Here is a 12,208-nt window from a genome sequence, read left to right as displayed (position 1 = left end):
GGAAATGTTTATATGTAAATGAGTTGGTCCTAGCATTGCAAAAAATCCAAAAAAAAACCAGTAAAAAAATAAAACTTTTATTGTTTACTTATGCTACGATAGAATATGGATAAAAACAAGCAAAGCACTTAATGACTTGTCAAGAATAGCATATCACCTTACTCAAGGAGGAAAAAAAAAACTTACTGTGATTTGTTTTGTTTTCACAGTTTACTTCTGTACGTATTACTTAAACATCTTCTAAACACTAAGTGGCTATTGAGCAGATACAGAGATTCGAAAGTGAGTGAAAGAGAGAGTGAGAGTTTGATAAGAACAAAAAAGTAAGTATGAGACTCTTGGATGATTTCCCAAACTTATAATTTATACATGTTCTCTCCTTGTTTAACCACGCTACCAGCCAGAACGTATATATACGTCCAAGTTTCCATGGATGCGAAGTGCATGTTAAAATTGTGATACCATTGATATTTCATTGAAATATATGATGGATACGAAGCTTATGAGGATGTTTATTTGATCCATAATGGCCGGTAAGGTTGTTAAACATTTCTTCTCCTTTTCTCATAGTGTGGGAACATGACTGTATTTTAGCCTGACTCAATAATTCTTTCATTTCTTATATGATAATCTTTCTTCTAACAACAATAGCAATCTATATTGGATTGCATAATGCTGTTTCATCATTAATCCTTATGCGCCTCAGCTTATATCCTTATAAAGGAGTGGAAAGAGGACAGGATAGATACCATTACATAGAGGTGGCTCAATAATCAAGGTAACAATTTATAGACCACCACCATTCCTGAGATATCTCAGAAATGGTGGTGGTGAAAACTTTTTTAAAAGCACAAAATTTGGGAATGAGTAAACAGGAATATATACTCTGTGGTGCACAGCATAGTTTTGTGAACGAAGACTTTTCTTAGTAATTTATTCATTTTTTGTAATAACGACTGAGTTAATAAATTTGATGTAGGTGTGTGTGTGTGTGGACAAAGGATAATGATTGCTAACTTAATATGGCAAAGCACAAGGCTATGCACCTTGAAGAAATTGGTAGCTGTATATTGATGGGACCACATTGCAGGAAATTGATGCAGCTAGGGATTAGAGGGGATGGATAGACAATCATGAATTGAGTTGAAGTTTAGAGGTCATATTACATATGTGGGCAGAATAGCTCATAGGATCATGTGGATGTTTAGAAACATTCTTACGAGCAAGGACCATGAAATTATCTCTTTTTTTTTTTTATTATAAAGCTTTGATATGACTGTATCTGGACTGTTGTGCATAGATTTGGTTGCTTGGGTTTCTCGGGGATGGAAGTGGTTCAGAAGTGAGTGAGTGGTCAAAATGGTAGCTGGCCTGCATAGTGCTTTCTGTGAAAATAGATTGCAAGTTTTGTGTACTACAGGGAAAAAAGAAGGAAAGTGATAGAAACACATAGATTCCTAAATGGGTTTCATAGTGCAGATACTTTCTACAAGGAGAGACTTCAGGTTTCTATGTGCTACAGAGTTTGTCTGGTAGGCAAAAAAGAAGGGAAACAATAGAAATATATAGGTTACTAAAGATGTTTTATAGAGCAGATGTTAAAAATTCCAGTACATGGTTTGGTAAAAGAGAACAAAGGAACATACCCAGAAGATGTTAGGCATGTAGTTATAGTGAGGACTATATTTTTTATATTTTTTGCTTGCTAAGTGGTGAATGGGTTAGGTGGATGTGAGTACTTGGGCAGCAAATGTTTGAGGATAGATATTGTGTAAATAATGGTTAGTGTGTGTGTGCCTCCTGTTATCAATCTTTGGACTTGCAAGAGATGTCTTTGTAAATATAATAATTATTATTATCTATGTATATTTTAATACTAGATATGTGAATTAAATAAAGCATTGTATAACTGAGTTTTAGTGACTAACAGCTGTTATGAAATTGGAGAATTAACAAATATTTTAATATTTTTAGGTGCAAGATTGGCAAAGTGTACATCAGTCACGAACCATTCCTATTCCTCGGTTTCCTCCACTTGACAACACATCTGTCAACTTTATTGGAAGACTGGCACGAGAATTATTAAGAATTACAGAACCAAAGTAATTAAAAGCACAGTAGTTGTACTGTATACATGCATATAATAAATGTATATTTCTTATTGAATGTAATGATGGGCTTAGGTGCTGGTCATTATTCATAATACTGATGTATGGTATAAACAGCATCAGAAGAACAAAATAAATAATTTCTCGAGTAACTACAATTTCTCTGGATTTCAAACTAGCATCTTCAAAGCACTTGCCACACTGTGGTAAGACTTACAGCACTTGATTACATTGTTAGAAACAGTTTATGTTGTAACCGAGAAGGAACTGATTTCCTATCAAAGTACTTTCAAGGAGCCAGATAAAATGGGAAAGTTAATTCAGAGAAGTCGAGCCAAATTGATCTTAGATTGCCTATCTCTCAGATCTTAAGCAAATTAATATAGCCCTACTGATTGAGGTCAGGGGAGTGTTTCATAACTGTTGCTGTTTCTACAAATAGTCTCTCAGACCTATAATTAGTCCAGTATAATTACTATAATTACCGGTACATTTCAAATGACACATCTAGTTGAGAAACAGTCTATTCTCTGAGGGATCATCCTTATCCTCTTTCACATCTTAAAACATATAAGTTCCTTGTCACCCACAACTTTATCCTACCAGTTGATTTCTCTACTTTCATCTTGAATATAAAACAGCATTTACAGTCAATGTATGACAAGTCAGGACTTGCAGACCATATTCTGGATTCTCCTTCACACAGGATAAAATGGAAGAAAATATCAAAATAGGTCTGAGTGATTATTTTAGAATTGGCATCAGCTATGAAACACCACTAACTTCAGTAGGTCTCTTCATCATAAAATACCTGATATGTACCATCAAGGAAATGTACAGGATATTACGATGGTACTCCATGAAAAAGTTTCATCATTACTGACTTCCTATTGACAGTTTTCCTCCAAATTAATCTGTTATCTGTCAGGACTCCAATATTGTCATTCTTACATTTTGGTCTTCTACAGCACTTCTTAGTACAGTCATCCCTCAACTTACGTCAATGTTTCATTCCATCCAGCAGGACGTAAGTCAATACGTTAAATCAACAGAGTTATAGGGGTTAGGGACTTAACAGTAATGAGTATGCTGTCATTTTAATTTGTAAACCTTATTATAAAACTGTACTGTGCATTACTGCCACTATAAAACAGGAGAATAATCGCCCAAATCTTCCTCCACAATCACATCTTCATTATCTTCCCTATGTGAAGGACCAGGCTGCAGTTATTCTGGTGTAACCCTTGTTTTTGGATGAAAATGTCCAATACGCTTTGCTTATTCCTCTTCTTCTTTTCATCATAAATTTGCTTATTGCAAGCAACTGCATCATGTACTTTACTTTCTACTGATAAGTAGCGTTCAACATTGCAGTCCATGTCTTCAACCATTTTGAGAACATCGCAAACTGCAGAGAACTGCAAGTCCCTTCACTGTAAATTGTGTAACTACCTCTTCCTGTTTCTCTTTTCCCTCTTCCTTTTCTCGTTTTTCCTCTTCTGCAACAGTTGTTCCTCCAGTTCAACCAATTCTTAGTTGATCAACTCTTCAGGGGCACTTTCTATGATTGAACTATATCGTCATCGTTCACTTCAAGATTCAGATTGTTTGCTAGTCCCATTATTTCTTTACTCAATTTACAAAGGTCTTCATTTTTTTCAAAACTTCCAAAATCATGCATAAACCTTTTGAATGTCTTTTTCCATATGCCACTGATACATTGAGAGATCACTCCATCCCAAACAGCAGTATTTTTAATAACATGATAAATATTGAATTGCTTTCCAGAATTGTATGAGAGTCTGGTCGTTTCCTGCAGTATTAGAAATGGCTTGTGAAAAAGTTCTCCATAGATAATAAGCCTTAAACACTGCAAGAATCTCTGATCTATCAGTTAAATCAATGAAGTAGTGTTTGAAGCAAGAAACACAACCTTGAACTTGGTGAAGATCACTGATATAAGACAGATGAACTGAAGCATTATATAAAACTAATAACATTTTAAATTCTACATTTTCTTACACTCAATAGCTTTCCATTTCACTTGCATTACAGGTGATTAAGGCATCCACAAACAAGTTTTGAGTCATTGACAGCTTCTTATATCTCTGCTAATGAACTGGAAGAGTATGCTTTCTAATGTTTTTGAAAGCTCATGGATTCTCACTGTGCCATATCCCAAATGGTTCCAGTTTATATCCAGCCACATTACTCCCTAACAGAATCGTAACATGGTCTTTAAGAGCTTTGAAACCTGGCATAGATTTTAGCTTTTTGTGGATGAATTGTCCGCTCGGGCATTTTTTTCCAAATCTCATCCATATTAAATATTTGCTGTGGCAAATAATTTTCCTCCATAATAATTTTATCCAATTTCTCTACAAACTCCTTAACAGCCTTCTCATCGGAACTTGCAGATTCACCATACATTTTCACATTATGCAGTGCAAAATGCTGCTTGAATCTCATGAACCAACCGGAAGAGGCATTGAATTCGTAGTCGTAATTGGGTCCTACTTTCTCCGTCAACATATTGAAGAGACTTAGTGGTTACGGTTATAGTGCTAAGAGGTATGCGCTTTTGGTTAAGGTCCTCTATGCATGATGGAAGTAGCTTTTCCAATCACAGATAGGATCTTGTCGTTGCTTTGTCACTATCGTTGTACTTGCAACTTCGTTTCAAGATCAATTGCATGCCTCTTTTTCTGTGATTCTTCACTATGTTTTTTAATTGGGCATATAGGGGCCATTTTGCACAAAATATTTAACGATAAATAAACAAATAACCTATTTTTTAAACACAAAATCAACATAGGAACTGTTGAAGTCATGTGTCGACTATAGAGGGAGGTTGCCGCTGAATGCACTGTTGGCACTGCATTGTTGCTAAATAAGAACCTTTTTACTTTACGCTCGCTTGCTTCTCGTTTGAAAGTATAGTCGAAAATGTTATTTATTCCATTATGGGATCATGGACGTAAGTTGAGGGATGACTGTATATCAATCCACCCAGATCTTGGTCTTAGAGATTAGCTCCATTAACACATTATTGAATGCTACTAATGATGTCAAGTTTCATTCTAATATCTTCCTTTATAGTATCGTTCTATCTTTTCACTCCCTTAATTTTTCTCAGAACTCTCATATGATTTTCACTCTTTCATCACGAATTTCATGCCTAATCCAGCTCTCAGATTCATGAGTTAAAATTGGTTTCAATTCAGTCTTACAGCAACTTTCGTGCCTTGACTCATTTCTCTCTTATTTCATAATTCTGTTGACTTCCTACCATACCAGTTTCACTATTCTGTTGTCCATTTCCATATTTAATTTTACATCCTCACTAAATGTAACAGACATGGATGTAGCTGTAGATTTGAGCTGTGCTAATAAAAAGTGCTTTTAATTATTGTATAGTGGCTTTTATCACAAATTGTGCTGCATGTTTTTCAGTTGGATACAAGTAGTGTTGTTGTTTATATTGTATTTTACTATTGTTTGCTCATACTGGTTCTGCTTCTGAAAGCCTTTGATCAGTGGATGCATTGTGAAAATGCTATATGTATGCACTGAAAAATGTGAAAGATTTGTGGACTGTTTGAGTAAACAAGGAGGAGAGCATTAACATATGTGAAAAGTGTCTTAATAGATTAGAACAATTTGAAATGGGAGCAAGTGTTAGAGCCGTATTAGAAGAGTGTATGCATTAGTTAGTGAAAATGAAAACCGAAATGAAACATCTGGAAGAGAATATTAAACATTTAAAGAGGAGATTAGTTGATGATAATCAGTCAATCTCTTCTCATATATCATTGTATGGGGACTATCATTAGAGTTGTGATGACAATAAAGTGCACAAAACATTCTTTACTAGTGGAAAAATGAAGCAAATAACTGATGCGTTGCAGAAAAGGAAAGACATGGCATTAAAATTAATGGTAGTCTTGGGCACAAAATGACTTGGGGAAAAAAAGAATTTGAGGAAGTTGTTGCAGCAAGTAAAGAGAATAGTGTTATTGGGAAAATCGTAGGTGTGTTGCCCAGTTATGGCAACGGTGAATTGAGGAGGAGAGCAGAGATAACGAATAGTAAGATGGCTGAGTTGTGTGAGACAAATGGGGTTCAATTTGTAAATCTGTAGAATGAATTTGAAGGAAAGTTAGAATGGTTTAAAGTTGATGGATTGTATTTGAATGGGTTTGGTGTTGGGCATTTAGAAAGGCTATTGTTTTCTGAGAAGGCACAGAGTCAAGAAGTTAATATAGTAAATGATCAGGGTCTACTTGTGAAGCAGGATAGCACAGGTGAGGATGAGACAGGTAGGAATGGAAATCATAGTCAGGATCAGGGAAACAGGAGTGGTCAGACCGAAGAGAGAGAGGTGTGGTATAGCAGTTAGAATAGAATGTTGGTGCTGGTAGAATGGACTCAAACACACAGAGAATTCAAAACAAGAGAGCTAAGTTTGTTGCATTGATTGAGTCATTATGCCCAAAGATAATTGAAATAAATGAAACTTGGTTGTCTGTGGAGGATGGGATGTCAGGAATAGAATGCAGGTGAGGATGAGACAGGTAGGAATGGAAATCATAGTCAGGATCAGGGAAACAGGAGTGGTCAGACCGAAGAGAGAGGTGTGGTATAGCAGTTAGAATAGAATGTTGGTGCTGGTAGAATGGACTCAAACACACAGAGAATTCAAAACAAGAGAGCTAAGTTTGTTGCATTGATTGAGTCATTATGCCCAAAGATAATTGAAATAAACGAAACTTGGTTGTCTGTGGAGGATGGGATGTCGGGAATAGAAATAGAAGGATATATAATTTTCTAGAAGGATAGAAATGTGAAAAGATGAGAGGGAGTACTGTTAATGATTGCAGAGGACTTGTGTCCACAATGTGTGGAAGTTGATAGTACGTGCACAAATTTTGAATCTGTGTGGTGTAGAGTTGAAATAAACAGGCTAGTATATCTAATAGGATGCTGTTATAGGCCAGGAAATGCAGAGAATACTGATTGTGAAATGTTTAGACAAATTAGTTGGGCATGTACAAAGACGGTGATCCTGATTGGAGACTTTAATTACAGGATTATTGAATAGAAGGAAGGAGATAGTGTAGGAAACAAGAAGAGTGAGCTTGTTGAATTTCTAAGAGATAAATATCTTAAGCAGTGACTGAAGCAACTAGAGGCTTTAATGTTTTGGATTTGGTAATAACTTCACAAGATTTGGTTGTTAATGAGATGTTGGCACTTCTGTCAGTTGATGAAAGTGATCACGAGATACGTGTTTCAGAGGTGATGAAACAAGAAAAGGTTACTGCTAAAAATCAATACATGTGGAAGTCTAAAGTGGGTGATTATAGGAAGCTGTCTAGTCAGTTAGCATCAAGTTGGGTAGATGAGGCTGAGTGGAAAAGATGCTGACAATGCATGGAAACTCACAAGGTAGTATCTGACAAAAGCAATCTATAACTGCATATTATTATTATTATGTAACACTTCCAGGGAGTTCAAAGACTCATCGAGGGAGGGTATCTATTCTACAACTCTCCGTCTCCACCAACTGCAACTACCTTCACCATCTACACCAATGGCATCTACCACCACCACCACCACTAGTATTGTCACAATCACAAACATCCATGCCCATGGTGGGATTCAAACCCAGAGGCCTTTTGGCCGGAGAGCAGATATGCTAACCACTTGGCCAACCAGGCTGGCCTGATTGGCTGAGTGGCATATGAAAGGTTAAACGAGTAAATAGAGTAGGAGTGAAATCAAGCAAGCTGTGCTGGGAAAAAAAATGCTATGGAAGGGGTACAAGACAGTTAATGATGATCGGATCTATGAAGAGTATAAAAGTACAGGCTAGAAAAGTGACAAGCGTGGTAAAGGAAGAAAAAGTGCAGTATGAAAAGAGATCAGCTGGTCAGGCCAAGGTTAACTCAAGGGAATTTTTTCGCTAGATTGCAAGCACGAGAAAGAATAGTTATGGGAGGTTGACACTGGTGAATAGTCATAGCAGCAGAATCACAGTTGCAAAGGATATAGTGGAATTATTGAACGAGCACTTTATCAGTGTATAACATACTGGTGTAAATGATACAGTACAATATATAGAAGGGGAGGCAAGTATTAGGAGAATTGGAAGTGAATGAATCAGAGATGTATCAGGTGTTGATTGGGTTAGATGTTAATAAAGCTATGGGATTGGATGATATATCACCACATATTCTTAAGGAATGTGCATAACAGTTGGCTACCCTTGATATGGTTATTTAATGAAATTCTTGCAGTAGGTAGGGTTCCTAAGAAATGGATAGAAGGCAAAATAGTATCACTCCACAAACATGGTTCTTGGACAGAAGTCTCCAGTTATCGACCAGCATGTATAACTGCAGTTGTGGTCAAGGTGTTGGAGAGATTGGTTAGGAATAGAATGCAGGATTGGGTTGATGGTCAGCATGGATTTGTAAAGGGTAGGTCCTGTTTTAGCAATTTACTTGGATTTTATGATTGGATAACAGGTGTGATAGATAAGGGAGAATCATATACAGTGATACTCTTGGACTTTGCAAAAGCATTTGATAGATTACTGTATGATAAGTTGGTGTACACACTGCAGAGAATGGGAATAGATAATATATTGGCTCTCGGAACGATACCAGCAGGTTGTGTATGACAGAGCAATCTCTCAAAGAAAAAGGTAACCAGTGGCATGCCTCAGGGTTCTGTTCTTGGGCCTCTGCTGTTTAACTTGTTTGTAAACAATATATCATGTGGACTTGAGTGGAGAACTTCAGTTGTTTGCTGATGATGCAATGTTGGGAAGAATTTAAGGAGCACTGATGATGTTAATTCCCTTCGGGAAGATTTGAATACTTTTTACTTGGACAAAGGAGAGAGTTTGTAGTTTTAACATCAATTTACATTTTGGAAAAATATAAGATTGTGTAGTATATCAATGGTTCCATATTGTAGGAAGTAGATGAGATTAGAGATTTGGGAGTGATGATTGACAGTCGACTGAAGTTTAGAGGATATATTTCTAGTGTTAGAAAGGCTGCACATTGTAGTACTGCTATGATAAGAAGTACTCTAATATGTAGGGATAAGGAGGTGGTTGTGCCACAGTATAAAGTACTGATCAGACCACACTTGGACTATTGTGCTCAAATCTGATCACCTGGTTTTCAGTGTGATGTGATAACATTGGTGAGGGTCTAGAGGCAAGTGACTAAGACAATGTAAGGACTTTAAACTGCTGGCTGTGAAGAGATTTTGAAAAAAATGTGGATTGCAGAGTTTGGTGGATAGGTGGAAAAGAGATATGATAGAGACATTTAAGTTAGTGAGAGGATTTGTCAGTAAATGGAATGCATTATCAGAATGTGTTGTTAATGCAAGGAGTGCTAAGGATTTTAAGATTCAGTATGATAAATATGTTATCAGTTAAATGAACCTCCATGGAAGGTGCAATAATAATAATATCCTTGTAATATTCCCATGATTTCTCAACTTTTTTTTTTGTCTTAAAGTGAAAAATCCAATCCTGACAATGTCTATTTTGCCTCAACTCAGCTGGTTCTCCAAGCTTCCCCTCCACAATTTTTCTTAGCCTTTTCTCAAGTATAATTGCAGAAATCTTACTAGGAACATTGAATAGGGAAATTCTTTGATTCTCAATCCTCTGACCTCTCAATTCTCAATCCTCTGACCAGGACTTGTGAGTTATACTTGTATAGCCACTGTGAAACGTTTATACCATGTTTGAGCATTTCTGGCTGAATAGCATATACTTCAACTTTCCACATTACAGGATTTTGATAGCTTTTTCTACCTCAAGAATTGATATGTACTCCAGATTGCCTTCTCTTGAATGTGTTCTACCAGTGTGCTGTCACTGCTTGTTTCATTTGAAAATCTTTCCAAGTAATTACTTCAGACATCTAGAATATCTTTATCTTCTGTTTTCATGTCACCTTTCTCATCTTTGACTCCTTTTACAGTACTCTTTCCTCCATTTTACAACAGTCTTCAAAATATTTTGCCACCTTCCTAATATTTATTTGCTATAATTTTACCAAAGTATTTTCATGATTTTGCCTAGCTTTACAGTGTCTTGTTTTCTTACATTTTTCTGTGTATTATCTCAGAGCACAAACTGACTTACAAGAAGCTTGCAATGTTTTCTTCATGGTCTGCAAATGAATCATCAAGGTTTCTTGTTTTCAGCTGCTTTCAGTTTTTCTTGAATAATATTTGTGTAATTGAGTCTACAGTTTTCTTCTGAAAGCTGCTCAACTTTGATTAATTTCAAAACTTTCTTACACATTTTTTCAATATCTTTAATTTTGTCCTGCTCAAGCTAAATAGTGATTGCTTATTTCAGATCTTCTGTGCTCTTGTATGCTGAACCGGTATGAAGATATCACTATCAACAATAATACAGTAATTCCTCGATTAATGCGCCCCCGATTAGTGCGTCATTTTTTTTCGATACCAAATTCGATTGGTGCACCTATATACATCTTAAAAATAAATGTTACAGATTTTAAAATTTTTCTATCTATACATTTTTATGGCTAACTATTTTAAAAAATCACTCACGAGAATGAAATAATTTAGTTACCAGTTTAAAACATTTTGCAGTTATTTTTAATGGCATACTACACTACTTCCATTTACACTATGTATACTATGTTCCCAATTTTTACTGCCGAAATTTATGTCGTCTGCTATAGTACGCTCAGAGATTCAAGACCCTTCGACACTTCTGCGCATGTCACAAAAAGGAGAACCTATTCTGATAATAGGGTAATCAATCCATCTTCTGGGATGAGTTGTTTATTATTACACGTTGGAAAATTAACTTTGCTTTTATGATCATTGTAGTTTTTAAAGTGGTAACTATTTTGCTTGTATAACAGTTGGGAAATTTTATCTATAAAGCACGTGATTTCGCGTGTTGGCGATCCCTTCAATGATAACGTCCAAGAGTTAATTAAATCTCATTCTGAAGAACTGGGTAATTCTGACCTGGTAAATTTAGATGCACAGCAGGAAGATCCCAAAAAATATGAAGAAACTTAAACCACTGATAGTCAGCCAAAAGAGATTTCACAGAAACAATTTGAAAATATTTTTCGTACAATCAAAATTTTTAAGCAGCAATGCTTTGAGGCTGACTCTGATGAAGAGAGAAGCAGTAAAATTTGCAGAAGTGTAGAAGAGGCAATAGGGCCATACCGTCGGTTGTATGAAAAAAAGAAACGAAATGCCCGCCAAACTATGTTAGCTCAATTCTTTGTTAAAAAGTAGAATAATAAAATCTATATTCTGAATATGGTTTTCCTTTAACTAGGCCCTGAGACATACCTTAATTCTTTTATAAAAAAATTAAGGTTCAAAAAAGAAATTTGAGGAATGAATTATACTTTTTCCCATAGTTATTATATTCAATTAGTGCGTTTCAATTAATGCGCCTGTTTTAAAGAACGCATTAGGCACACTAATAGAGGGATTGCTGTATAGTCAGTGGAGCTTTCCTTATTTCTTGTGTCTTCTCTCCATGTGAATTTGTACACATCTTTATGTTGGAACATGACATGTTACTAATGACTAGTCCATGTCCTGAACAGAAATCTAACAGGTGCTTACCATTATTATTAGGTTTTTTTTCTCCAGATTTTCCCAAGACATATTATATGTCTATAATCATTTCCCACCCAGCTGTGTACATCTCCAGCAATAACCCACATTTCCTTTTTCTTCATGTCACCACCTTCCTTGATGACACAATAAATTCCTCCACTTCTTCTTTAGTAGAATTGTCTATGGAAATAATTGGATAAAGAGACAAATATGTCTCTTTATCCAATTTCCTATTGTGTTATTTGCCCTCATCACTTTACTTGATACTCCTACCATTCAAGATTATCATCATATTTAGTGTTGACTACTATAGCTACTCTTTCTTTTCCCTGATCATTATTGCCAAGTATTTGTTGAAGGATCGTACCTGTTTTTGTCTTATTTGTTTCAGTAGCACTTATTTTGTCAATCTGGTACTTATCTAGTTCTTCTACTAGTTCCAT

General features: G+C 35.8%; 1 protein-coding gene across 1 annotated transcript in view; it reads left to right on the top strand.

Moving 5' to 3' along the window:
- Strump (WASH complex subunit strump) overlaps positions 1–12,208 on the top strand; it is a 292,034-nt gene that overhangs the window by 201,586 nt on the left and 78,240 nt on the right. Inside the window, exon 19 of the mRNA XM_090410831.1 lies at positions 1,975–2,102. Coding sequence (XP_090266957.1) covers positions 1,975–2,102 — 128 coding nt within the window. The remainder of the gene's footprint in view (positions 1–1,974; positions 2,103–12,208) is intronic.

This window comes from Typopeltis vanoorti, chromosome 20 (assembly GCF_054136105.1).
Source record: "Typopeltis vanoorti isolate ZY-2024b chromosome 20, IOZ_Tvanoo_1.0, whole genome shotgun sequence".
Classification (NCBI taxonomy): domain Eukaryota; kingdom Metazoa; phylum Arthropoda; class Arachnida; order Uropygi; family Thelyphonidae; genus Typopeltis; species Typopeltis vanoorti.
The sequence above is the reverse complement of the archived record's forward strand: the minus strand, read 5'-3'. Positions and strand labels throughout refer to the sequence as shown.